Genomic DNA, 23,409 nt, shown 5'->3' with positions numbered 1-23,409 from the left:
CCCAATAAGCCTGGTATTATAACCATGAAGACTTTGAACCCTCTTTGAACACGAGATTATTGAATGTATAAAATACAACATTACCACTAGCTTGGTAATCGCATATTATAACTTCGGTTTGGCGGGCTCTGTTGATGCACTGGCTTCCTTATTAACTGCAACACTACGGTCATCGACGCTTTCGCCGAAGAAAATGACCTCGACAGTGATATCATCGCTGTATACCCGATTAGTTTATACCACATTTGTCTCGTTGAAGTTCAAACGTACCGGTATCGTCTGGAGTACGGACTAGGCAAGGTTAGCAGAGCAGAAACCATGTCTTTGTCTTTTCCTCCCATTGCATTTCGCACTAAATGAGTAGCGGCGTTCTTATCTTCAACAACAAAACGCTGAGCAGCCCCCGGTATATCGTACTGTTGCTGGCGGATCGGCGGCCGTTGGCCCTCGCCTTTCGGCTCAGTACTTTTCTCAACAGGTAACTGCTTGGCTTCGGATGAAAACCAACTCTGTAACCAGGCACGGTTTCCATCCGAAGTCCCAGATTTTTGATTTTCTATCCACTGACCGACAAGACCGACTACTTCTTCGTTGCTTAGCATTTCCCACAAACCATCAGTTGCCAGGACAACAAAATCCCCTTGTTGAGGGTTGATTTTTGTCCTAGTTATTATGGGCTCGGCGGTAACATAAGGCGGCGTCTTGAGCATCGGGTGTGGTGTACGTCCGAAAAAACGACTCTTGATCTTTTCTTGTGTTTCCTTTGTCCACTTGTAGAAAGCGTCTCCGAAAGACCGGCTGGGTTCGAGTTGGCCGAGAATTCTTCCGTTCCGTACTACGTGTGGTTCGCCAGGGTGCTCTGTTTGAAGGCGTCTGATTTCGGAAGGTGTTCCTCCAGTCTGATCTTCAGATAAAGCTGTCGCAACCCACTTCCCTCTCGGTCCTCGGCTACCCAACACAGCTCGAGAATCTCCAGCGCAAGCAATCCGTAAATCTTTCGAGCTCGAGTCATAGAAAGCGAGAAGCGCACAGGACCCTGATAATGCAGGCGCCAAGATCTCGGCGGCAGCACGTCGTGAATTGGATTTCATGACCCTGTCCACACTTTCGTATACAATATCATTGTCCAAGCGAACAAACCCACGTTTAATTGCTTCATCGACGGCCTCTGGCGAAGGCATTCCGACTGAAGGATCTGTAGAGACAGCTTTGTATGTAGTATTCAGTTCACGAGCGACGTAGGAAATCAAAACATTGCGCAGCTTGGCAGAGGTAGTCCAACCGCTTCGTGACTGTTAGTAGGCTGACCAAAACTGAAATGCAATGTAATACATACGAGTGTCCATCAAAAACGCCCCAAAACATCCAGTCACTGTTCGATCCATCTTGTGTGCCTGTCACAGCTTGAGGTACCTCGACAATTTTCTCGGCGTGATCATCCTCGATAGGCGAATTACTTGGGACCTGCACAACATCGTATCGAACCACTCCCTGCCCTCTACTAACAATATAAGACTCCTCGTTCTTGCGCAACGTTTGAGTCACTTGTTCAGGTGTCAACATCTCGAGAACTCTTCTATCTGAATCGTCGGTCTGTTTTGCGAGAGGTTGATCACCAGACAGGGCAGCGGTGTAGAATTGGTCATTCTCGACTAGTAAAGCACGACGAGCGGGAGCTGCAGACTCGACGTCTATGCCAGCAGATGTGGTATCAGCGATTCCTCGTGACTGGAAGTTGGCGGTGCCGTTGAGAATTGACGACTGTTGAGTACCTTTATACGCGTACCATGCTCCAGAAGCAACAAGGGTTGAAATGAAAGCGAGCGAGAAGTTTCGTACGTGCATGGACGAATGCAGCGAGGCTGGTATGAACGAATTCTGTCGCCTGGTGAAGGATGGCCGAAGAGCGAGAGCCTGTCCGCTGGAGAAGTAGGCGCGAGAGGCTCTTCTACCGCCAGCTTTCCATACCGGACTACAGCGGGCAGTGCGGAAGGCCTGAACAGCAGCGCGACGCATTGAAAGATGTTGCTTTGCTAGTTAAAGGCTTCCACGGCGATGGGTTGTGGAGATGCCCAAGCAATAAACACCCTGATCATCGATGAGAGGTTCGCGTGACTGCCGTGAGATGTTGCGAAACGGCACAAGGCGAAGTTGGAAGTTGTTGATATAAGACCAACGCTCGGTGCACGTGACGGGGGGCAACCTCTTACCTTTTTGCCTCCAGATGATTGGCTCGATGTCGTCACTGCCCTTTGGACAATTTTGTAGAATCTGTTCACGGGAGAGATATTAGTTCTTCTTCTATTCTATTTTTTTTTTCATTTTCTTTACATTCTCTTTGACGGGACTAGCTAGGGACCAACACCTCTGAGAGAATCTTCTCTTATCCTCCTCAGATACCCCCACCATCGCCTTCCATTCACTGAGCTACCTTGACTCCTAACTACCCCATGTATAGATATCGGGGAAGTAGTTAAGTTGTCCTTTCTCGTACTCAAAATGTCATCTCGGGCGCTGCGAAAGCTGCAGAAGCAGAGTGAATTAGTAAACCAAGAAGAGCAAGATAGCTCGAGCGGTGAAGAAACCGAGGCCGTCGTTCCAAAACCAAAAGCCAATGCATTTGATTTGTTGAATGCCTTCGATGAAGATGAAAACGAGGAAGCTTCTGATCCTGAGATAGAAGCGGGTTCTGAACCTACACCCGCAGATATATCTCCGGCAAATAGTACGGAGGCATCGAAAAAGAAAAGAAAGAAAAAGAAGAAGAAGAAGAACACACCGCAAAAGTCATCTTCCAAACCGGATACACATGACAATGAAGAGCTCGATGATATTGATCGGGCTTTGAAAGAGCTATCAACAAAAAATGATACCATCACCACACCGAATAAACCTTCGGCGAGAGACGCACCGACTCCAAGTCAACGATTCCCTAAGTCACCTGAGGAAGTCCTTACTATTGATCCGAAGTCGCTTAATGCAATAAATGAGATGCGAAAACTGTTTGGGAACGTTGTTCTTGAGTCATTCGTGAATGATGAAACTTCTAGCTCTGGGCGTCGGCGTGAAAGACAACGAGAGACGATAGATTTGGGTCGCGCTTTAAGTGGTCGATATAGTCCTGCAAGTAGGGGACAAAGTCTTGCTGGTGTGACATTAAGGAAGAACGTTCTCATGCAAGGAAAAGATGAATGGCCGCGGGCAACAAGTGGTGGTTTAGGAATGGAGCTTTCCCAGAAATTACCCAACGACAATACGTTGTATAAACTCCTCCACAATCAATTATACGAAAATGTTCAAATGCAATTTGATATGTGTGTGGAGTCTATGGATCCTCAGAGACTCATTCATCTCCTACAATACAATCGTGAGTACGAAACCGATGCTCTTCGCCGTTGGCGTCTTCCTTCTTATTCGTTTCATCAAATTAAAAGTAACTTACTAATTGTATCACCAGCATATCACATATCAACATTACTTCAAGTATCGGAAATAGCCAAACACCAGAGTGACCATGCTGTGTCGGCCGACCTCCTCGAACGAGCATTGTTCAATATTGGACGCTCCGCCCACTCTTCGTTTGCGAGCCAATTACAGCAAGGAAAGGCCAATTTAGATTTCATGGTGACTGAAAATCGAGAGTTATGGCTTGTTGGTTGGAGATACATCTTAAACCTAGGAATGAAAGGAACTTGGAGGACGGCTTATGAATGGGCGAAGCTACTTCTAAGTCTTGATACTAAGGACCCTTACTGTATGAGGTTGTTGATTGACCAGCTTGCCCTCCGAGGCCGGCAATACGAGCACTTCATCTCACTTTGCACCGAGACGATTTTTAGTGAAGAGTGGAAAGACTTTCCTAATGTACAATGCTCGCTATCGTTAGCGTACTTGCGGCTGAATAAACCGCAAGATGCTCGGCAACAGCTTCGCCTAGCAATGTCACGTTACCCGTGGGTTTTCAGCCGACTGGCCCAGGAATTGGATATTCAGCCGATTCCGAAGAGAATCTGGGGTAAAATCCCCCCAGCACAGTCTCACGAACTTCTTACCGAACTCTACATTTCTCGTGCTAAGGATCTTTGGAATACGCCGGAAGTTGTTTCGCTTGTTGTCGAGATTGCAGATATGTTGTCAGAAGATGACGAGCGGGTTGAACCGCCGGAAATAACTCTTGATATTGCTCGTCACGTCGTGCTCTCCGATATTCCAAAGGTCACAACCCATCTACCAACACGATTCACCTCTGGAAAGATTTCGGCGTCCGACCCTCTTCCTCCATATGATTCAGAAGCTTTCCGTCAACAGGCAGACCCAACACCTTCCTACCTGTCACGAGTACCCGAAATAGCTCGTCCTCAATGGTTGAGGGATTTCTTAGGTAGAATAAATGATGATGGGGCTAATATGCTTGAAGAAGATATCAGCGACGAAGAAGTCATTCCAGAACTAGCATCCGGTGAAGATGATGTCAGCCCTTACCCCCCATCTGGAGAAAACCAAGAAGAGCTCAGGGCGTGGCTACTTGATACGGGCATACCGCCTTTGCAAACGTTTCTGCGCCAATATGGGGTGGATCGAGGTAACTGGTCTGGCGTCGTTGAAGACGACCCCTTAACATCGTATGTAGAAGGTCTGTTAGCCATCAATCCTCCCTCAGATAGACAGGAACTGCTTCACGGGCCGATCAGAAGCTTTTTGGGTGATATGGCGATCGAATTACTTCAGGCGGTTCTACTGGATTACGAAGAAGACGCGCATTTGAGGTGACTAGCTGAACACATGTGACAAAACGGAAGATATTATAGTATCAACGAGTTAAAAACCAAACCCGAGCTACATTTACAATTAGTGTGTTTAAATATCTGGCATCATAATGTTCCTTTTATTTTCATCATCATCAGCTGCAATAGTTAAGTATAAGTTAAGTATAATATCGCATTGCTCAAATCGCATTGGATGGAAATAATGCCGAGCTACTATTATATGCTATTGATTATATAGCTATCATTTGATTGCTGGGCCTGAGCGGCTCTGGCTGGCGAGAACCGCGGTGTGGAGACCAAGTTCATGCAAGTTAATCGTGCTCCTGTGTTCAACCAATCAGGGTCCTCGGCAGCATGGGATGTCATCGTAGACTTTTTCCCGCCCCGCAAAAGTGAATGCGCAACCTCGCCATCTCTCTAGCTTTTACGCCCTCCTTTACCCTTCTCCTGGCTGCTTGCAAACCTGCAGAACGTTAGGTCATCGTTGACTTGCAATCAGAGCGACGATTCTGCACCTCGATTTCCATTTTATGGGGAAGAGGAGCTTATCAGGCCTTCGGCTCTCGCGACGTGCGTTATCGCGTCAACTTGAGTGGTTGCGAAACGACACAGAGTAACTTTGCAAGTGCCCGTGAACAATACACAGGTGGCCATGGCTTTTTACTTTCTTTCTATGGGAGAGGCCATGTCGCATGGAACGTTGCTTACACCTCGTGAGGCTGCATCAGGTATCCTTGGCTCTATATCATTGACGTGTTGGGTCTTTCTCCTGGTATTCGCTACCCGTCTCAGTTGCTTTCTTCAGCACTAATAGCTCATGCTCTCATGCTAGGTGCCTCAACTGATTGAGAACTATCGATATGGCAGTGCGGAGGGTCTATCTATGGCATTTCTTGTTGTCTGGTTTGTTGGGGATGTCACAAATCTCATTGGTGGACTTTGGGCACAACTGGTCCCGGTCGTTGTTGCAATTGCTGTCTACTTCTGTATCGCTGATGGAGTGCTAATCACCCAATGCTTGTACTATAATATCCGCAATGCGCGTCGAGAACAGCGCCGAAACAGTCGGCAGTCATCTATTGAGACTCCGACACCTACTACGCCTCTCCTCGGTAGGAGGTTCAGCGATGAAATAAGCATTCCAGGCTCGCGACGACGAAGGTCTTCTGCATCTGTGAGGGGTAACCAACGCCGAGCTAGCTATGCCGACGACACACTTGCCAAAATCGTGGAAGAAAACGATTCAGGGGCCAAAGTCTGGATAAAGAACGTACTAAGTGTTCTCGCTATTATCATCATCGGCGCAGGAGGCTGGGCGATTGCATGGCAGACTGGGCTCTGGAAGCCTACGCCTCAGAAACAGAGTGGAGGCGATCAGATAGCACCTGGGGCACAGGTCCTGGGATATTTCAGTGCAGTTTGCTATCTAGGGTATGCATTGTCGGTCAACCCGAGTACAATCCTGATTGTTAACCTATGCCATAGAGCTCGTTTACCTCAAATATTCAAAAACTTCAGAGAAAAGTCATGTGAAGGTAGGAAGATTAACCTAAACCCGGTATTTTCCGACGCCATAGTATTCACAAAGTTGATCATAGGTCTCTCATTACTGTTTTTCATTCTATCTTTATTGGGGAATCTCACTTATGGAGCCGGAGTATGTGATTCATTCTTCTCATCGCTAATAAACTTGTAGAAGGATAGCTAATTTTTTGGCAGATTCTTGCTCATTCTACACAGAAAGACTATTTCCTGACCAATTTACCATGGCTGATTGGCTCGTTGGGCACTATGGTCGAAGACGTCGCCATTTTCATTCAGTTTCGTATCTACGCTCGACCAGCCCTCGACGCTTAAAGTCAATCTCACGACTCACCAGCTTGCTCTTTTCGATTTGATGTCGTTCTATGCGTGATGAACTAAATTTAAGGTGGGAGCAAGTATAATTACCCGTCGCTTCTGATATTCACAAACCTAGCTCTTGTACTATTACTCGAGGGCGAGCTTTTCATGAGAAAAAGAGTGGATTGCCTTAGGCGTCTTTTCAATTTCGCATATGGCGCGGGTTTTCAAGTAAAATTTAAATATACAGGTGTTCAATGTTGTAATATTTACTTCGCGAAATACAAACGATGTATATATATTTGCCGGCCAACTTTTACTGTGGTGTGATTTCGTCAATACTATAGTAAAACTTACGAAGGAATTACTAGAGATTAAGTGAGCATAGACACCAGGGATGAGGACTATAAATTTCATAGCATAATTCTGTTCGTCATAGCACATTCCCGAACTGGAATCCACACAAACGACAACATGAAGCTACACATATTACTTTAGGTTGGTATCATGCCAGCAAAAGCTGCAGTTGAGCGGCCCCAAGAATTTCCAGTTTTTTTTTATATTCGTCTTTGCCGTTTCCACCGTATACGACCACCATGTGTCAACAAGCAAAGCTAATAGAGCAGAAAAATGGTTTGCGCCATCATGCAATTCATGAACCGAAGAGTGCTCTCTATATCTCCGATTCTGCAATGAGATTCGTTTGCACAGATTATCGAGTACATAGGTTGAGAGGGAGGTGGAAAAAAGGATCGAAGAAAAAGGATGTTTTTGAGAAAGGCAACCAGCGCGGTTGAACACAGTTGAGGTAAACTGTTTAGTCGAAAAGACCGAAACCCATGTCCTCGTCGGACTCTTCTTTCTCTGTACAACAAAGTTAGCTCTTGTTTGCCTTTGACATAGTGGTGAGGGTGATTCCGTACCTTCTTCCTTCTCTTCCTTCTTCTCCTCAGCAGCGGCCTCACCACCGGCAGCAGCACCACCGGCAGCAGGGGCGGCGGCACCACCACCAGAGCCGACGTTGGTCAAAAGGTCCTTGACATCCTTGCCCTCGAGAGCCTTGGCGAAGAGCTGGGCCCAGATAGGCTCAACTTCAGGGACGTTGGCGGATTTGATGAGGGTGTTAAGCTTGTCGGCCTGTTGACAATGAATATCGAAGTTAGCGCACGATACTTTCATGGATATCCTGTATTTTCGCTTCCTCTTTCTGACTCGCGCTCGCAGTCCACACTCATGCACCATGAGCCTGGACTTCTCGCGCAGCACTCTCCACAATTGATGCCATATCCTAAGAATATTTCGGGGATGGGTATTGACGTACGGTGATCTCGACGCCATCGTCGGCGAGGATCAGGGCCGCGTAGGAAACAGCAAGCTCGGAGGTAGACATGGTGGTCGTTTGGTGGACGAGATTGATGTTGTCTCGAGGATTGCCGAAATATGGGTTGACGGAGCAGGGAAGAGAGTGGAATTCGCAGCAAGACTGATATGATGCTAGCCCGAGCCGGAGATCCAAGACGCCAAGTGTGTGCCGCGCAAAAGCCCTCGCTTCCGAAGCCCTAGTCCTGTTATGGCTAGGACGACCAACTGGATGACTCAGCAGCAAGCCAGGCGCTAGGCGAGTTTTGGTTAGCAACGCCACCATACACGCTATCCCCTTTCCAGGTGTGAGCCCATCGGCTGTGGCTGGTGCGTCATGGTTGCCGATAAGCCCGCCCGCTGGCTGCGTGCAGCAGCAAATCTTCAAGCGGCGGACAAAGAGTCCGTCAGCGTTATCTGCATTAGACGTAGAATAAAGTAGCTGAGAGTCCAGTACAGTCGTTCCTCTTCAAGCTTGCTTCTGCGTGTACGAGGGTAGATGGATCGATTTGAATAGGGATATATGCGACTCCATTCTGCTGCCATCTGCCGTTTGTCGACCACCCCCACTTTGCCCAACCTTCCCCTCTAGCGACCGTAGAGCAACATCGATGCTATCATTCCTTTTTGAATTCTCTTGCCGCTGATCACTACTATACTCATTCACAAAATACTTATATTACTCTATACCGAATATACCTGACCGTACCGAGGCGCTGCAGTGCCTTTCTGCCGCCATGGAATCACCCGCCGTACCCGTCCCTCTGGATCCGCGAGAGCAACCCATACTGGAACAGCTTCTCCGTACCCGCGATGCGCTCCTCTTATTGAAGCAGGATAAGTCGTCTTACATCAAATCTCGTGATGTCTTGCCTCTTTATGAAGAGGTTATCGGTCGGGTTGAGACTCTCAATTCAATACGCAAGGAGCGAGACCGCCGATTAACTTATAACCGACGTTAGCACTGAGTGGGCCTTTGCGTTATTGAATTTTGTTGATATGGATATTAGGCTAATGCTGACTGCTGTTTTTGCTAGTGGACTATGTGCTTGACGATTGCTTTCAGCTCATCTCCCTCCTATTCCTCACAGTCGGTCGAAATAATGAAGCTCCCGCTACGTAAGTGCCGCTCACGGACAACTCAAGTTTAAGCCGAGTCTGTGACAATTGACATTTCATTCTTGCGGCATTAGGTATTCGCTAGCAACGACAGTTCAGGTATACTTAACCGTCGATAAGCTTTCGCCGATCACTCCTAATGCTGACCTTGTTTCAGCGTTTACTTGACCACCTCCAAGAGGCTGGGTTTTTTAGTGCCAAGGATCTTGAATCCATAGCGAAAACACTCGATAATATGAGAGAAGTTCTCGAACATGGAAAAGAAACACATTCTCCACATCTCCTCATCCTTCTAGAAAGTCGAATTGAGCAGTGCCAAATATCACTTGATAATCTTCATAAAAGCCTCGAGCTACTCGCGCCTGACCTCGTCTCCTTACATGAGACTCTAGTGTCAATCCTTCGATCTACATCCGCCGCTAATACCCGATCAAAGGTATGTGCTTCAGAAGAGAAATGTCGAACATGCTGACAGGGTGATTGTTTCAAGTTCTCTGCTTCGGAAGTGCTCGAATTACAGGAACGTTTGAGGGAGATACAGATTCACACCGAAGATGGGAAAATCGTCGGATCTGACGGTCAAGTATTAAGTGGACAAGAAGTTGTTAAGACTCTGTGGGATAGATGCTGGAGGTGGACCGAGATTGTTCTTGAGAGGTAGATGACAATTGTGTATGCAATTAATACCAAAGGCTGACTCCGATTCTAGGAAAGGACAAATTGATGAACGGTTTCAGGAGCAGTACTCCCGACTCCTCGAGATAAAAAATCAACTAGAGCGACTATCCATGACACAAGCATGGTCTCTCCGTGAAACGGACCTTTTTCAATTCCAGCGCAAGCTTGATCGGATAGATGAAGCTCGTGTTAACGGCAACTTTATCGATGCCACCGGCCAGGCTGCAGATCTTCATGCTCAAAGGGTACTGCTCCGAACCCTTTCTTCAATATGTTTTGTTTCGTAGGCTTTTACTAATAACCTCGGCAGACATTACTTTACCTTATCCGCCGTAGTTATGCTTACATCTACGCGCTCCTCATTGCCTCAGAACCCGTATCAGAAGCCCTTTTGCCCATTTACAACCAATTACAGACGCTTCGACGTTGTTTGCTAGAGGTCAAGGACTCTGGCGGAGTTTCAAATGCACGTGAGCTTTATCCTTACAGTATGAAGGTGAGTATCGGTCTCTTCCGTGTCTAACGTTCGGTTACTAATGTTATGCGAAAAGCTGAATTCTATCGACAATATGCGCGTTGATGGGAAGTTCTACATAGGAAACGACATCCCAGAGGGGCAAGGTAGTGTCAATGCACTTTTGGCAGAATGCTACGAAATTGCATATGAACTGAGAGCAGCTGTCGACGAGGATAAAGCGGACCGTGGAGATTAAATGAACGGTTGTATCAAGGCATCAATAGCTTGCGTTAATAATATTTGCATTTGGCTTGCAAGTTTCGCTTCTCGGATTGGTTGCGAGGATTGAATATCATGGTGCTGGACTTAGTGTAAAAAACTAGGTGGCTCATTTGATACCGTGGCACCTTCAGCCACGGTCGGTTGCGTGTACGATATTTTCTCGTTGGCAGCTGCACCGTCGTTTCAGATGGCACCATAATCATATTGTTGTTGTGTCACCTCATTCCCATTTCACAGTAACAACAGTCGTATTAAACTCTTACTCGTCACAGCTGTTGTCTCGACTCTTGCATGCTAGCTGAGCTATACCCAATTAGAACCACGCTCCGACCTCGGCGCCTTGATTCTATTTTTCTCCCAGCTGGCCAATCACGAGCCATCCTTATCAAAGCAAGAAACATCCAGCCTGCTGGTGTAAATTCTTCCTCCCAGCGTGGAGAAAATACGGGACTCAGGTTTCTTGTCCTACTATCGTTCACCGCAGGGCGATATTGGCACCGCGTAATTCTAAGGCTGTTTTGTCGTTGCCATTATTCAATTGCCACTTCGATACCCCCCGTCGAGTCACGATGGTGAGGCCGGTGGTTTGGCAGCGTGCGACAGCCAACCGCAAGGTTAGTAGTCGTGAATTCTTCTGGTCCCTGGGTTTTCCAACTTTGCCCGACAGTTCTCTAAGAATTTGCAGGTTACATCATGTCTCCAATCCAGATCTGTCGCGTATCGTCGCGGACTCGCTACAGCTGCCCCGAGTTCGCGTATGCCACCATACCCAAAAATTCTCCGCGGCCTTGAAGAAGCACGACGCATCCTAGGTTCACAACGTGCCCTTACCTTAGCAGAGAAGATCCTGTATTCGCACCTTGACAATGCAGAGGAATCGCTGCTCTCCAATACAAACAACGGGCGAGATATTCGTGGGCAGGCCAATTTGAAGCTCAAGCCAGACCGAGTTGCTATGCAAGACGCCTCGGCCCAAATGGCACTGCTACAATTCATGTCATGCGGTTTGCCGTCAACCGCAGTCCCAGCCAGTATTCATTGCGACCACATGATTGTGGGTGAACGCGGTGCAGACATCGATCTTCCCGCTTCAATTCAAGGCAACAAGGAAGTTTTCGACTTCTTGGAGTCAGCAGCTAACCGATACGGAATTGAGTTCTGGCCTCCTGGAGCTGGTATCATTCACCAGACTGTGCTGGAAAATTACTCGGCTCCTGGGTTAATGATGCTGGGCACTGACAGTCATACCCCCAATGCAGGAGGTTTGGGTGCGATTGCTATCGGCGTTGGCGGCGCTGATGCTGTTGATGCCTTGGTTGATGCGCCTTGGGAATTGAAAGCTCCAAAAATTCTCGGAGTCCGGCTTGAAGGTCACCTCAGTGGGTGGACATCTCCCAAAGATATTATTTTACATCTTGCTGGCAAGCTCACCGTTCGCGGTGGAACTGGTTTCGTTATCGAATACCACGGCCCTGGCGTGGACACACTGAGCTGCACTGGTATGGCGACTATCTGTAATATGGGTGCCGAAGTTGGTGCCACAACATCTCTATTCCCATTTTCTCCCAACCACGTTCCTTACCTCGAAGCGACGAACCGAGCGGCTGTTGCAGCTGCGGCCGCGGAAATCGCTGCCACTGGTCCCCAGAGCCTGCTCAATGCCGATACAAAGGCCGAATATGACCAGTTGATTACGATCGATCTGTCCACTCTTGAGCCTCACATTAATGGCCCCTTCACGCCAGATCTGTCGGTCCCCCTTTCTGCATTTGCGAACAAGGTGAGGGAGGAAAAATGGCCGGAAACCTTTGGAGCTGGCTTGATTGGCAGCTGTACGAACAGCTCTTATGAAGACATGACTCGGGCCGAGCACTTGGTTAAGCAAGCATCCGCAGCTGGTTTGAAGCCAAAGGCCGACCTTTTTGTTACTCCTGGTAGCGAGCAAATTCGTGCTACACTCGAACGGGATCAAACGCTGTCAACATTCTCTGCTGCAGGTAGCACAGTTTTGGCTAACGCATGCGGGCCATGTATTGGTCAATGGAAACGTACTGACGGAGTCGAGAAAGGCGAGGACAATGCTATTCTTACGTCTTATAACCGCAACTTTCCAGGACGTAACGATGGCAACCGACGAACGATGAACTTCCTCGCAGCACCAGAAATTGTTACTGCGATGAGTTACGCAGGAAGCACCACATTCAATCCTATGACTGATTCTCTACCCACGCCTGATGGCGGTTCGTTCCGCTTCCAACCGCCTCAAGGTTACAGCCTCCCAAGTGCCGGGTTTGAAGAAGGAAACCCGGATTTTCAACCCAGTACAGCAGTGCCTGACCCTTCAGTTGAAGTGGTTGTGTCGCCTACCTCAGACCGATTGGCGATTTTGGAGCCATTCGCCCCGTTCCCAAATCATGATCTTACAGGTCTCAAGGTACTCTACAAGGTCAAGGGTCAATGCACTACAGATACTATCTCAGCCGCCGGACCATGGCTTAAATACAAAGGTCATCTTCCCAATATATCCGCCAATACCCTTATTGGAGCAGTGAACGCTGCAACTGGCGAGACTAACGTCGCCTACGACGAAGCTGGTAAACAGCATTCGATTCCCGAGTTGGCCGAGCAGTGGAAGGCACAGGGAACAGAATGGCTAGTTGTGGCAGAAGACAACTATGGAGAAGGAAGTGCGCGTGAACATGCCGCGCTGCAACCTCGGTATCTTGGTGGACGTATTATCGTGGCCAAGAGTTTTGCTCGCATTCACGAGACCAACCTGAAGAAACAAGGAGTGGTTCCATTGACCTTTTCAGACCGCGCAGACTATGATCGCATTGACGCGTGTGATCAAGTCGATGCTGTTGGCTTGCATGATTTGCTAACATCTGGTGGTTCTGGAGAAGTGACTCTGAAGGTGACCAAACAGAAAACTGGAGAGACCTTTACTATTCCAGTGAAGCATACTCTCAGTAAAGACCAGTGTAGCTTTATTCTGGCTGGCAGTGCTTTGAACTTGTTGGCGAAGAAGGGACAATAAAAGATCTGATCTTGAACCTTGAAAAATATTGTGATAATAACTTGAAGACACCACGTTTTTCTGAATATTCCGGGATTGTGTTTTCTTTAAAATATAGTCGAAGATACCTTTGTAGCTGGTGTGGCCATATGGGATGGTTTAGATCAAATAAAACACATTGCAAGTCGATGTATACATATGTACGCTATAATACTTGAACTGCTGGAGGGTAGCAGACTTAGGAGCACCACCTTCGAAATCCTCTGCCCCATCCTCTGTTCTGTGATTCACCACGTCACCGCAAGTCATTATTGGAATATATGGAGTGTAATACCGCGAAGTTTTACATAGCAAGTCTGTTGGTACGCCAGGACTACTTATGACCACCAGAGCGAAATGAAAATAGTTGAAGAGAGCATACACCGCTCTGATTGCCCAGGCTAACAGTTTCCCAATTGTCCAAAGGCCACGGTGCTATCTCTCATTTCATACGGGGCCTGTTATGAATGGTATGCGTATATTGATACGTCAGATGTATTGAATATGGATATTCAGGCCTGTTTTTAAGAATTCCTCCTAATAAATGCACATTGTTGACAGGTAAAAAGAGGAAAGTAAACATACAGTAAGACGACAAAAGTTTGAATGTAGCATCACAAAAGTCAAATCGGGTATAGGAGCCCTCCCCATATTGATACTAATAAAATTTGAACTTTTGCATTATCTACTGGTGTCTCCATAAGAAGGCCAAATTAATCTAACATAAATTGGTGTAAATCTAGATAAAAGGCAGAAAATGGCTATGCTATATTCAAACTATTGTCATTTAAGTGTAGATACTGGGGCACACTAAATCAGCCTTCAGTATATATAAGTAATTTGAATCAGTTATATATTTCCTATAGCTCATGCTGATCTCTTGATATTCTCCGATACAATCTCCGCTAGAGATTGAACTTGGGGTTCTCCGATTAGGCCATTATCACGTTTCTCGTAAAGCGTGCCACCCTCTGCCCATATACGGCGAAGTGTAAGCCCTGTTGCATCGGGACGACTCGCCCAGGCTGCTTCTTCGGCCTTACGAATCTGATCTAAAGATATCTCGTGCACCGTCCAAGAACCGCCAGCTTGTTTCTCAAATTCCCTTTGGACCTCTGCAGGAGTGGTGGTGAAGGAATTCACTTTAAGAGCTCTGTTAAATGAAGCTTCTGGATGACGCAAGGCAGCGAGAACTAGATCACCGGTACTATTTATGGGCATCAGTTTGCAAGTCTAGACTAAGTGAGGAAATTTTGTCCTGTGCATAATTACTCTTTCATGGTTGTCAAACTGACTTTGTTGTTCTTCTCCACCAGCCAAGAAGTCTTTGACTTGACGTCCCACCCGCCTGCTTCAATGGAATTCGGTATCGCTTGCAAATACCCATCAGCATATGGACCCGTCACAACATATGTGTATTTCAGTCCGCTCTTCTGAATTTCTTTGTCGTTTTCAAGATAGTCTCGCACTTTGAGTTTGCCTTGATGTGGCTTCTCCGTGGCTGAGGCTGGACTATACTTGATATCGGTCCCATATTCCGAAGGAAAATACCATTTAACGGAGCTGGATGCTGCAGCGAGCTTGATCAATAGGATCTGGGGAAGAATGGCACCGCGGCCAAGGGCAACGACCACGGTATCAATTCCTAAATAATTCAGCAAAAGGTTTACGAAAACCGAAAGGCACGGAGGCATCTTCATTTGAAGCTACAACGGCGTGCTCATAAAATCAATAACCGAGTGTGTTTTGCGTACCTTTGTATGCCTCGACGACATCTTTCTCATTAGTAATGTCGCCGATTATTATTTCGACATTCTTGGCCTTAAGTTCTTCCACAAATTTCTCCTTTTCGCTTACAGCTGTCGGGGTATTGGTGAGGATAGCAATGCGATCGAATTCGGATCGTGCAGCGACGATTGATGATGTGATGAAACGGCCGATTGTCCCCGTTGCGCCGATAAGGAGGATATTGCGGGGTTTGAAGTTTGAATCTGTCATTTTATGTGTCAGTGGAAGACCAGAGAACTTGCTGGACGGATCTGATGCTGGTTCAATGTTCTTAACACGACTGTAGGCTTCCTGAACGAATATAGCATTGGTGGTCCGCTAGCCTAATGACAAGGGATGCTCTGTCTTAAGCCAATAAATGATGCTCAACCCACCGAGTATTGCGACTATCCGAAGCGACCCCGCCTAGGCCGCCTCCGTCCAGCACGCAACAGTAACTGGCCAGCACCTAATGGCAGGGCCGGCGGCAGTGGTGGTGTTATCCGCACGATATGCGATCAGCTATATCCGACGATCAATATGCAAAAACCCTAGTAAGATTCCATTCAGGATTATGAGAGAGAAAGGCCAGAAAGAGCCAAACGATGCCAAGACACGTCGAGCCTTCATCTGGTTCTGAATTTCATTAGACGAATAGATACGCTGGAAGCTGATTGGTTCCACGCAAGGACCTCAGGAGCCTTGGTTAATATAGGTTGCGGCGTCGATGTCTGATTCATGGTTCTAGTTTCGGGGAGACAATGCCTCTCATGCAATGCCGTTTCCCTGGTTTCACTGTTCTTGGGACGTGGCGTTTGGCAGGTTCGCTTAGGTCTCGAGCCATTACGGACCGCTATCATCCATAGGACAGGCAAAGGGTATCGTGGTCATGGATGCCCATAGCCAAAAAGTAATTAGCCATCTCCAAAATTGAAACTCTGTCCAAGCTCGTCCCTCAAGAGGACTCGGCTACCTTCCCGCCAACCACGCATATCCCCAGATATGCGGCATTCCAGTCGTTGATGGAATGTCCAAAGGCAAACTCCCACCACTTTTATTTTGCGAACATGGCACACTTGCCTAAGAAATAACCATAATTCGGTGAAAATATAAACTCATGCGAGAAAAATATCTCGATTGATGGCGATGGCAATTTGTGTGGTTACGTAGCCGTGCCCTTCCGCATTCGGCAGGCCAGATGCGGTTTCTGGAGCCTCACCCAAACTTTCGCTTCTTCTTTACGAAGCATCGAAGTATCTCAGCTCCAATGCTACATCAGTTGGCACCGGTGAAAGCTCCACAATTTTTCTATAGACGTCAAAGCTGAGAAAAAGTATCATGGTGGAGCCGTCATTTGTCTCTTTCATTTCTGCGCCACCACTTCTGATTGGGCTACTTTACTTCTCTGACGTTCTCGAATTCCCACCACCACATCAACACATTCCATACGCTGATGTGCTTTCCGGTTTGGACTGGTTTAAAAATCAATAGCAGAACCTGGCTTGAAAATGCGATTGGGTCGTGCCTTTCTGGCCCGTTTCCTGTTTTCCCTGTCTTCTTCCACTGCAACATCAGTGATATCTCCAATTTTGCTCCACGGGTCTGGATGGCCCATCATAACATCTGACTTTTTCCCTCGTTTATGAAGGTTTTGGCGGAGTAAGACCCCATCAACAACAAATTGCTCCAGTTACTATAAAGCACAAAAATTCATCTTGTCCTGTTTGAAATTCGAAACAAATCTACCACACTGCCACTGCAATTGAGCCTTCACTATCGCCTTCGTCTGAAACGCGGTACCATGTTGAATGATGCGTCGGTATTGAGGTGATTGGTGTATGATTTACTACACAATGTTGCGTTAAAATACACTAGCCCTTTTAAAGCCAAGAGGACTTCAAAAAACGGAGACAATATGAAGGAATCCCGACAGAGCCAGTCGCTAAATGGCCTCAACGGAAGCCAGACTGGCAACTTAATATGCGTCTGGACTTTATTTTCAATCACCAGCACTTTAATGGTCCTTCGTATCGTCGCCCAGACCAGAATTCTACGAAGGATTGGTGTCGATGATATCGTCATGATTATTGCATGGGTGAGTGAGACGAAGAAATCACCACTTGTCTGCACGATGACTGATCAAATCTGTGGCATAGGCTTTACAAACAGCCAGTTCTATTTTGTGCACCATTGCGATTTCTTGGGGTCTCGGTCGACATGCCTCAGATATTAGTAGCCCTGAGATATATACTGGCGCTATAAAGTACGAGATGCTCGCCATCACGACGGCTACTTTGTGTGCTATGTTTGCTCGGATATCATTTGCCATATTCATTTTCTATTTTGCATCACGCATTTTACGGATTTATCAGTATTTAATCGGGGTTTGGATTGTCGTGCAGGTGGTTTTCAACATCATTCCGATAGCTATCACCTGGTCTTACTGCAGCCCAATTGTATCACACACACAGAACTATACCAACTCGGAATTATGCTGGATATCGCCGCATGTTTCTGGATGGCTATATACACAAGGGGGTAAGCCGTTTCTATTCTTCATGAAAGGTGCTATACTAATTGTACGAATTCAGCTATCAACGCAACGTCAGACATATGTCTTACACTCCTCGCTCTGAGTATAGTCTTGGCGTTTAATTGCTGTGCTTGGGATAAGATCAGTTTGGGAATACTGCTTTCATTCAGCCTTTTGTATGATGTCTTTGCAACCTTCGTGTAGGAGAAAGGCTAACATGCTTAGGGCTATGGTGGCTGCAATAGTTAAGACAGTGGAAGTCAAACTCTCTCAAAAGTCAGGGCAAGATTTCATCTGTAAGTGTTGGTAAATTGAATGATAAATAAAAAAATAAGTCTACTAATTATTATTACAGATCAACTTCATATATGGAACTACTGGCATTCGTGAGTTCCCGATTTTAGACACCAAAACATTGGGGTATTTATGCTGACCATAAAATATATAGTATAGAAAATGCGGTTTTAATCATTACTACCTCAATCCCAAAGATCAAATCACTGGCTTTGGTTCTTTATAAGAGCTCAAAAGGTTCTCGGATTTTACACATGTGGAAATCAGAGAGCAGAGGTCCATCAGACGAACATAATTTTGGTTATAGAAGCCTTCATTCCCGAAATTGTTCAGGAAGTACAAGAGACCATTCTATTAGTGTACCGTCGATTACTGGAGCTGCTGGTGAAATTGAACCTATGCCTCGAAGAGAAGGCCTGAAAATAAGCATTTGTAGCCCACCCAAAAGGCCGGACCGCCCACGCCTCCATCATCGCAATTTCAGTGATTCTATCAGTATGAGATCCCTTCCAAATCCACTTTACAAGGAGCACTGCAGCACTCGAACCCTCAATCCTTCCGCATCTTGCAACGACTTTACCAGCTCAACCCCCAAACTCAGCTACCGAACCGTCATCTCAGGCGGGGACCCTTCAGCCGTCCCACCTCCATTCCCATTATCCTTGCCTGCAAGTGGCCGAACATCACGGAATAGTCGCCGAGGAGACGTCTCACCGCAAGACTCATCATTTTTGCCTGTAAACGTTGGCACGACCGAATCACCAGTAATGGCGACAGGGCCGTTCTGTATACTGAAAACAAATGATTTCACAATCGAATACGAGGACGCAATTAGCGATACAACACACACTAATTCTAAGGATGTTGACCTTGGCTGGGCTGTTATGCGAAACGAAGAGAATGGACTTTCTAGAAATGCATATAACGAGAATGACGCTGATGAATTGCCGCTGAATGACCTTGGGTCGATATTGGGGCCTTCCCAATATCAAGGATAATAACTCCAATCAATTCTTTCAATCTCTTCCACCAAGATTAATAATTATTACGTATTAATCTCTTTCAAAGGCGCGCTTCATGTCATATTCCCCCTCGTCCTCAAACACACGTACTCCATACATGTGCATTTGTTTTAGGCAATTGAGCATGATGTAAAATAGAATTTGAATGTAAATATATTGTCAAAATCTTTCTGAGCGGGATACCAGAAACATCAAAACAGACTTAACAAATAATTTGGATACAATTTAGCCATCGCGGTGACGTTGATCCGTTAAGACGAAGGTCTGCTGACATGTTTTTCAGCTATTCCATCTCCACTGTCGACTTCATCTTTCGCTGAGTGCGAAGAGGGGTAACTGCTGTGGTACATGACTTGTGCTAAGACAACAACGATGAGGGATCCCTAGAAGAAATCATCAGCTTCGACTGTTTTATTCCTTTAGTAGGTAAATACTCTGTATTTCTTACGAGAGATACATCCACTCCCTGAGCGACATCAACTTTCCATTCTAGTCCTTTACCTGGGATATAGGCAGCAAATTTGTCTGTTCTTTTGCATGTCATAATTAAACTCCCATTCATGTAAATGTTTGTCCTCAGTTTCCAGATGTCTTGACCCCGAACTTCCAGCTCAACTTGCTCTCCCTGGTGTGCCGCGTTTCTAATAAAAACATTGAGTTTATCTTTCAGCGCACTCCACTTGGGGGCCAGCGTTGCTATGGGTTCTCCATTGTCTTCTGGTAAATAGACGAACCAGGTCACGCCGACTTTCTTGCGAGCCAGCTCGAACAAAGGAAGATCTGAAGCATCTCGAAACTTTCGTCGTCGTTGCCAAGAAACTGCATGCCCGTCTACAGAAAATAGCTTGGTGGGCGTCGACCCAGGTGTAGAGTCGTCAGTCGTGACTGTAAAGTCGCTTGCTGCCAATGATGAGGCCCCCCCATGCATTTTGACACGGATACTCGTTGGAGAGGCCGCGACGTGTTCTGGACGCAGTCCAATAGGCTGTTTGATCTGGTCAAGTGCGGGTGCCATTCTTGCAGTGTATATCTCTTTTATTGTTAAGAAAATGATACTGATTTTTTAGTGATTTTTTTGAAAGATTAGACACAAGTCAATGTTGTCCATTGCCCAGGCAATGAGGTCATCGTGCAGCTTCAGCCGCATGAAATTACTATTTTTGGCTGGTGCCGTTTTGGGCTTAGTCTGGACATTAGCCCTAACTTCCAACAATAAAAAGCTGTATCAAAACCCCAAGGGGATGAAGACATTCTCACTATTGAACATATGACTTGTTACGGTCTTAATAATGCAAAAGTTTTCTTTATTATCCAGTCTCTTCCCAATTATGTGGCACATGTCCTCTGTTTTCATGCTTTGGAAGGCCCAGTGCGTGATTACAGGATCCCCGGATCCTCTTATGGTGGTGACATCGCAATCCATGGAGCCTGCCTTTCAACCGGGTGACCTGATTTTCTTATGGAATCGTAATAGGCACATCCAGGCAGGAGAAATTCCGGTGGTATGGTTTTCTGATCGGCCGTTGCCAATGATGCACCGAGCAATCAAAGTGTCCTCATTGCCCGGAAGCGATGGACAATCAAAGTGCGTCCCCAGCCAGTTTGATTGGTCTATCTTAATATTCAGACTAATGGCATTACTAGGCAGCTCATCTTGACCAAAGGGGAAAACAACGTCATTGACGATGTTGCGTTGTACCCTGGTGGAAGACCATTTGTTTATCGAGAGGAGATCGTGGGGGTAGTTCGAGGGTATTTACCCGGTGTTGGGTGGGTAGCCTTGGCGTTGAAAGCAATCCAACAGTGCTATATACATGTGGTGCGTTGGCAATGGCTATTTTCAGAGTATTTTGACCATTCACTCGTAAATAAAATATACATAAATAATGGCTCATCTCTTTTCAGCGCCGCCTATAGCCATTATGCCTGACTGTCAAGGTACAAACGTGGATCTACAAGATATTCATCAATCAGTAATCCCCAGTGGCAAATTATGGCGTATTTTTGTTGATCCCATAGGTCTATCAATTGATACATGCATGATCTATCGCTAACCAGGCTATTTTCGTCTGTGCATTGGCATGCTGTTGGTTTACTGCTCAGTATTCCGTACATCATACTTCTAGACAGTTAGCTGCCTTTACTACACTGAACTCAGCCAGCAGGATAAGGTTCATCTTCAGAATGTTTTAAATGCAGCACCATAGGTTCCGCACATTACGAATACCCCGGATGAGGTTGTTGCAAATTGAGTTACTGGTATCTTGACTATATATTGTATTTATTTTTCGGAGGAAGTCAGCTATCTATGAACGAGTGGTGGGAGTTTGATTGCATTGAAATGCTGTTGTTTGTCTTTCTGGCAATTTTTTTTGTACTGCTTTTAGAGCCTATTCTTTAGGCTTACATATATAGCATGAAAATCTCATTTACATTCTCATTACCTTGGTAATGTAGGTCTATAAATAGAAGGCATCGCCGTGAGGTTCGGGCTACCCTGTGCTAACGGCGATTGAAAATGTCTTCTCTCAAGGAACCGTTAGTAGGAATTGGCACACGTAAATAAAAGAAGTCAACTTCAAATTGGGATTATGTAAAGAATAAACTAGACTACAAAAGCTCAGTCCGGATTCCGAATGTCAATGCAGGTTCATTATTACTCTGTACTGCCTTTGGATTTTGTAGGTTTCATGATTTAAATAATCGCTAAGGTAACGTTAACTCTTGAGACATAAAAACGTCTTTGTTTGCACGTTAATGGTTTAATTTGGTAAAAATAGTGGTTCTACCCTGTTGTCTTTTCTTTCACAGACACAAAACACTACATTTGTAGCTTTTCAACAGTTCCTTCCTTAATTTTTCCATTTCATAACCTTGGCTTTACGTATCTTCGATAAAATCAAAAACATGGTACCTACTTTAGGTACGCTTATTCCTCTGTACCTGCCTACCATAGTTCCAATTTAATATTTCCTTCTCTCGGTAGCCGCATTCATAGTCTCTAGAAATGCTTTACTGTTGAAAAGGGTTGTTCTAGTGCCAGCATGGCTCATTCTGGCAATACTATCTTTCAGCACTGCAGATTACTGGCCGGGTGATCAAAAGAGTCTCTGGGGCCTGCTTTTATGCGTCTGGTTGTCTCATTCGACTTCGCTATTATGGCTGGAGGATCGAGCTGTCTGGGAGCAGGCTCAAAGTAAAAGTCGTCAGGGTATTGCATCGTTGGTACTTTGGAACAATCCTCGGCTTGTGGGTACCTTGAAACAACATAAGAACATCGACCAGAGAGAGGCGGGATTGAAATCGCGAGTGATGTTCGCTATTCAGCGCTTGGGAAAACTTCTTTCATGGGTAATTCTTCAGACATATATTAACCCTCGTATTTTCCCTGGTTTTTTTATGCCGATGCAGCTGGATGAGTTTGATGCCTCGCACCAGACATATTTCCGCCGTTTATTACTTCCCTCCTCTGCCATGAATGCAGTCACCCTTCGCGAAACTTTGATGAGGTTTACTTTTGTCTTTTACTGGGGAGTCACTGCAGTAGGCACGATTGATTCTGCGCATGCTGCCTTCTCGCTTATTCCAGTCCTACTTCGCGTTGATGACCCGATCGAATGGCCGGCCATGTTTGGATCTCCACTGCAGGCATGGAGTATGCGACGCTTCTGGAGCAACTTTTGGCATCAGATTATCTCTCAACCCTACAGGAACTATGGCGAGCTTGCTTCACGGAAGGTATTCAGACTACCAACCGGATCATCGGCTGACAAGATTGTAGTAGCCTTCGCAATTTTCTTTCTCTCTGGTGTTGCACATGCGGCAGTATCATGGCATCTCGGAGACAGACGTAGCTGGCCAGGGGATGTCTGGTGGTTTTGCGCAAACTTTGTGGTAGGCTTGGTCGAGGTTATAATCTTTCATTTTCTGCCACGGACTGCTAAATGTTTGGGGCTAAAAGATCAACTAAAATGGTGGTTTGAAAGCGTGTGGTGCAGGGTTCTAGGGTACGCCTGGGTATTTTTATTCTTGTTTTGGAGCGTCCCAAAGTGGCAATACGAGAAGATACATTATCATCTGGAAATATTATTAGCCGAGTCTGAGTTTTAGGAGAGCTTCTCTGCCCCCAAAATATCAGTAGAGGGTTAAAAGGAGGCTGTCCTCTGTCCTGCTCACTCTCAATTGATGTATCACATGGAAATCAAATACAAATATTACATCCCAATGTATGTTCC

At 46.1% G+C, this 23,409-nt stretch overlaps 10 protein-coding genes across 10 annotated transcripts; 6 read left to right on the top strand and 4 right to left on the bottom strand.

Annotated features, from left to right (window-relative positions):
• Positions 1-105: 105 nt before the first annotated feature.
• BGW36DRAFT_296624 (phophatase 2C family protein) lies at positions 106-2,016 on the bottom strand (the record flags this gene model as incomplete). The annotated part of the gene is made up of 3 exons (XM_046211288.1): positions 106-217; positions 271-1,284; positions 1,337-2,016. 3 exons carry the CDS (start codon positions 2,014-2,016, stop codon positions 106-108), a joined length of 1,806 nt encoding a protein of 601 aa, XP_046071856.1.
• Positions 2,017-2,238: 222 nt separating this feature from the next.
• Positions 2,239-4,902, top strand: BGW36DRAFT_341061 (Nulp1-pending protein). Its single transcript, XM_046213087.1, has 2 exons — positions 2,239-3,367; positions 3,458-4,902. Exons 1-2 carry the CDS (start codon positions 2,500-2,502, stop codon positions 4,768-4,770), a joined length of 2,181 nt encoding a protein of 726 aa, XP_046071855.1. The 5' UTR covers positions 2,239-2,499; the 3' UTR covers positions 4,771-4,902.
• Positions 4,903-5,418: 516 nt separating this feature from the next.
• Positions 5,419-6,623, top strand: BGW36DRAFT_296128 (vacuolar membrane PQ loop repeat protein; the record flags this gene model as incomplete). The annotated part of the gene is made up of 5 exons (XM_046211239.1): positions 5,419-5,538; positions 5,599-6,197; positions 6,252-6,301; positions 6,365-6,423; positions 6,486-6,623. The coding sequence occupies 5 exons, from the start codon at positions 5,419-5,421 to the stop codon at positions 6,621-6,623; spliced, it is 966 nt and encodes a 321-aa protein (XP_046071854.1).
• Positions 6,624-6,998: 375 nt separating this feature from the next.
• On the bottom strand, positions 6,999-8,101 carry BGW36DRAFT_378070 (60s acidic ribosomal protein-domain-containing protein). The gene is made up of 3 exons (XM_046216064.1): positions 7,930-8,101; positions 7,532-7,745; positions 6,999-7,472 (listed from the first exon to the last, which is right to left on the bottom strand). The coding sequence occupies exons 1-3, from the start codon at positions 7,996-7,998 to the stop codon at positions 7,426-7,428; spliced, it is 330 nt and encodes a 109-aa protein (XP_046071853.1). The 5' UTR covers positions 7,999-8,101; the 3' UTR covers positions 6,999-7,425.
• A 272-nt stretch (positions 8,102-8,373) lies between these two features.
• On the top strand, positions 8,374-10,477 carry BGW36DRAFT_449743 (uncharacterized protein; the record flags this gene model as incomplete). Its single annotated transcript, XM_046221790.1, has 8 exons — positions 8,374-8,924; positions 9,005-9,086; positions 9,161-9,185; positions 9,244-9,522; positions 9,577-9,743; positions 9,796-10,009; positions 10,075-10,260; positions 10,316-10,477. Exons 1-8 carry the CDS (start codon positions 8,705-8,707, stop codon positions 10,475-10,477), a joined length of 1,335 nt encoding a protein of 444 aa, XP_046071852.1. The 5' UTR covers positions 8,374-8,704.
• Positions 10,478-11,072: 595 nt separating this feature from the next.
• Positions 11,073-13,540, top strand: BGW36DRAFT_296169 (mitochondrial aconitate hydratase; the record flags this gene model as incomplete). The annotated part of the gene is made up of 2 exons (XM_046211242.1): positions 11,073-11,117; positions 11,189-13,540. 2 exons carry the CDS (start codon positions 11,073-11,075, stop codon positions 13,538-13,540), a joined length of 2,397 nt encoding a protein of 798 aa, XP_046071851.1.
• Positions 13,541-14,287: 747 nt separating this feature from the next.
• On the bottom strand, positions 14,288-15,915 carry BGW36DRAFT_449739 (isoflavone reductase family protein). Its single transcript, XM_046221789.1, has 3 exons — positions 15,313-15,915; positions 14,831-15,203; positions 14,288-14,765 (listed from the first exon to the last, which is right to left on the bottom strand). The coding sequence occupies exons 1-3, from the start codon at positions 15,554-15,556 to the stop codon at positions 14,426-14,428; spliced, it is 957 nt and encodes a 318-aa protein (XP_046071850.1). The 5' UTR covers positions 15,557-15,915; the 3' UTR covers positions 14,288-14,425.
• Positions 15,916-17,240: 1,325 nt separating this feature from the next.
• Positions 17,241-19,150, top strand: BGW36DRAFT_427120 (uncharacterized protein; the record flags this gene model as incomplete). Its single annotated transcript, XM_046220367.1, has 6 exons — positions 17,241-17,420; positions 17,482-17,863; positions 17,917-18,034; positions 18,084-18,154; positions 18,214-18,244; positions 18,307-19,150. 6 exons carry the CDS (start codon positions 17,241-17,243, stop codon positions 19,148-19,150), a joined length of 1,626 nt encoding a protein of 541 aa, XP_046071849.1.
• A 137-nt stretch (positions 19,151-19,287) lies between these two features.
• Positions 19,288-20,250, bottom strand: BGW36DRAFT_161812 (tubby C-terminal-like domain-containing protein). The gene is made up of 2 exons (XM_046209584.1): positions 19,623-20,250; positions 19,288-19,557 (listed from the first exon to the last, which is right to left on the bottom strand). The coding sequence occupies exons 1-2, from the start codon at positions 20,187-20,189 to the stop codon at positions 19,426-19,428; spliced, it is 699 nt and encodes a 232-aa protein (XP_046071848.1). The 5' UTR covers positions 20,190-20,250; the 3' UTR covers positions 19,288-19,425.
• A 198-nt stretch (positions 20,251-20,448) lies between these two features.
• Positions 20,449-21,104, top strand: BGW36DRAFT_341050 (uncharacterized protein; the record flags this gene model as incomplete). Its single annotated transcript, XM_046213086.1, has 2 exons — positions 20,449-20,759; positions 20,819-21,104. Exons 1-2 carry the CDS (start codon positions 20,464-20,466, stop codon positions 21,102-21,104), a joined length of 582 nt encoding a protein of 193 aa, XP_046071847.1. The 5' UTR covers positions 20,449-20,463.
• Positions 21,105-23,409: the final 2,305 nt, after the last annotated feature.

The sequence above is a fragment of the Talaromyces proteolyticus genome, assembly GCF_021365285.1.
Source record: "Talaromyces proteolyticus strain PMI_201 chromosome Unknown BGW36scaffold_6, whole genome shotgun sequence".
In the NCBI taxonomy this organism is placed as follows: domain Eukaryota; kingdom Fungi; phylum Ascomycota; class Eurotiomycetes; order Eurotiales; family Trichocomaceae; genus Talaromyces; species Talaromyces proteolyticus.
The sequence above is the reverse complement of the archived record's forward strand: the minus strand, read 5'-3'. Positions and strand labels throughout refer to the sequence as shown.

Coding starts and splice junctions, on each gene's coding strand:
- BGW36DRAFT_378070 (XM_046216064.1), bottom strand. CDS start 7,998: ATGTCTACCTCCGAGCTTGCTGTTTCCTACGCGGCCCTGATCCTCGCC. Junction 7,746..7,929: donor ACGATGGCGTCGAGATCACC/GTACGTCAATAC, acceptor CATTGTCAACAG/GCCGACAAGCTTAACACCCT. Junction 7,473..7,531: donor GAAGGAAGAGAAGGAAGAAG/GTACGGAATCAC, acceptor TTTGTTGTACAG/AGAAAGAAGAGTCCGACGAG.
- BGW36DRAFT_161812 (XM_046209584.1), bottom strand. CDS start 20,189: ATGGCACCCGCACTTGACCAGATCAAACAGCCTATTGGACTGCGTCCA. Junction 19,558..19,622: donor AGGGAGTGGATGTATCTCTC/GTAAGAAATACA, acceptor GATTTCTTCTAG/GGATCCCTCATCGTTGTTGT.
- BGW36DRAFT_341061 (XM_046213087.1), top strand. CDS start 2,500: ATGTCATCTCGGGCGCTGCGAAAGCTGCAGAAGCAGAGTGAATTAGTA. Junction 3,368..3,457: donor TCATCTCCTACAATACAATC/GTGAGTACGAAA, acceptor TTGTATCACCAG/CATATCACATATCAACATTA.
- BGW36DRAFT_449739 (XM_046221789.1), bottom strand. CDS start 15,556: ATGACAGATTCAAACTTCAAACCCCGCAATATCCTCCTTATCGGCGCA. Junction 15,204..15,312: donor TGTCGTCGAGGCATACAAAG/GTACGCAAAACA, acceptor TGAATTATTTAG/GAATTGATACCGTGGTCGTT. Junction 14,766..14,830: donor AGTTTGACAACCATGAAAGA/GTAATTATGCAC, acceptor GCCCATAAATAG/TACCGGTGATCTAGTTCTCG.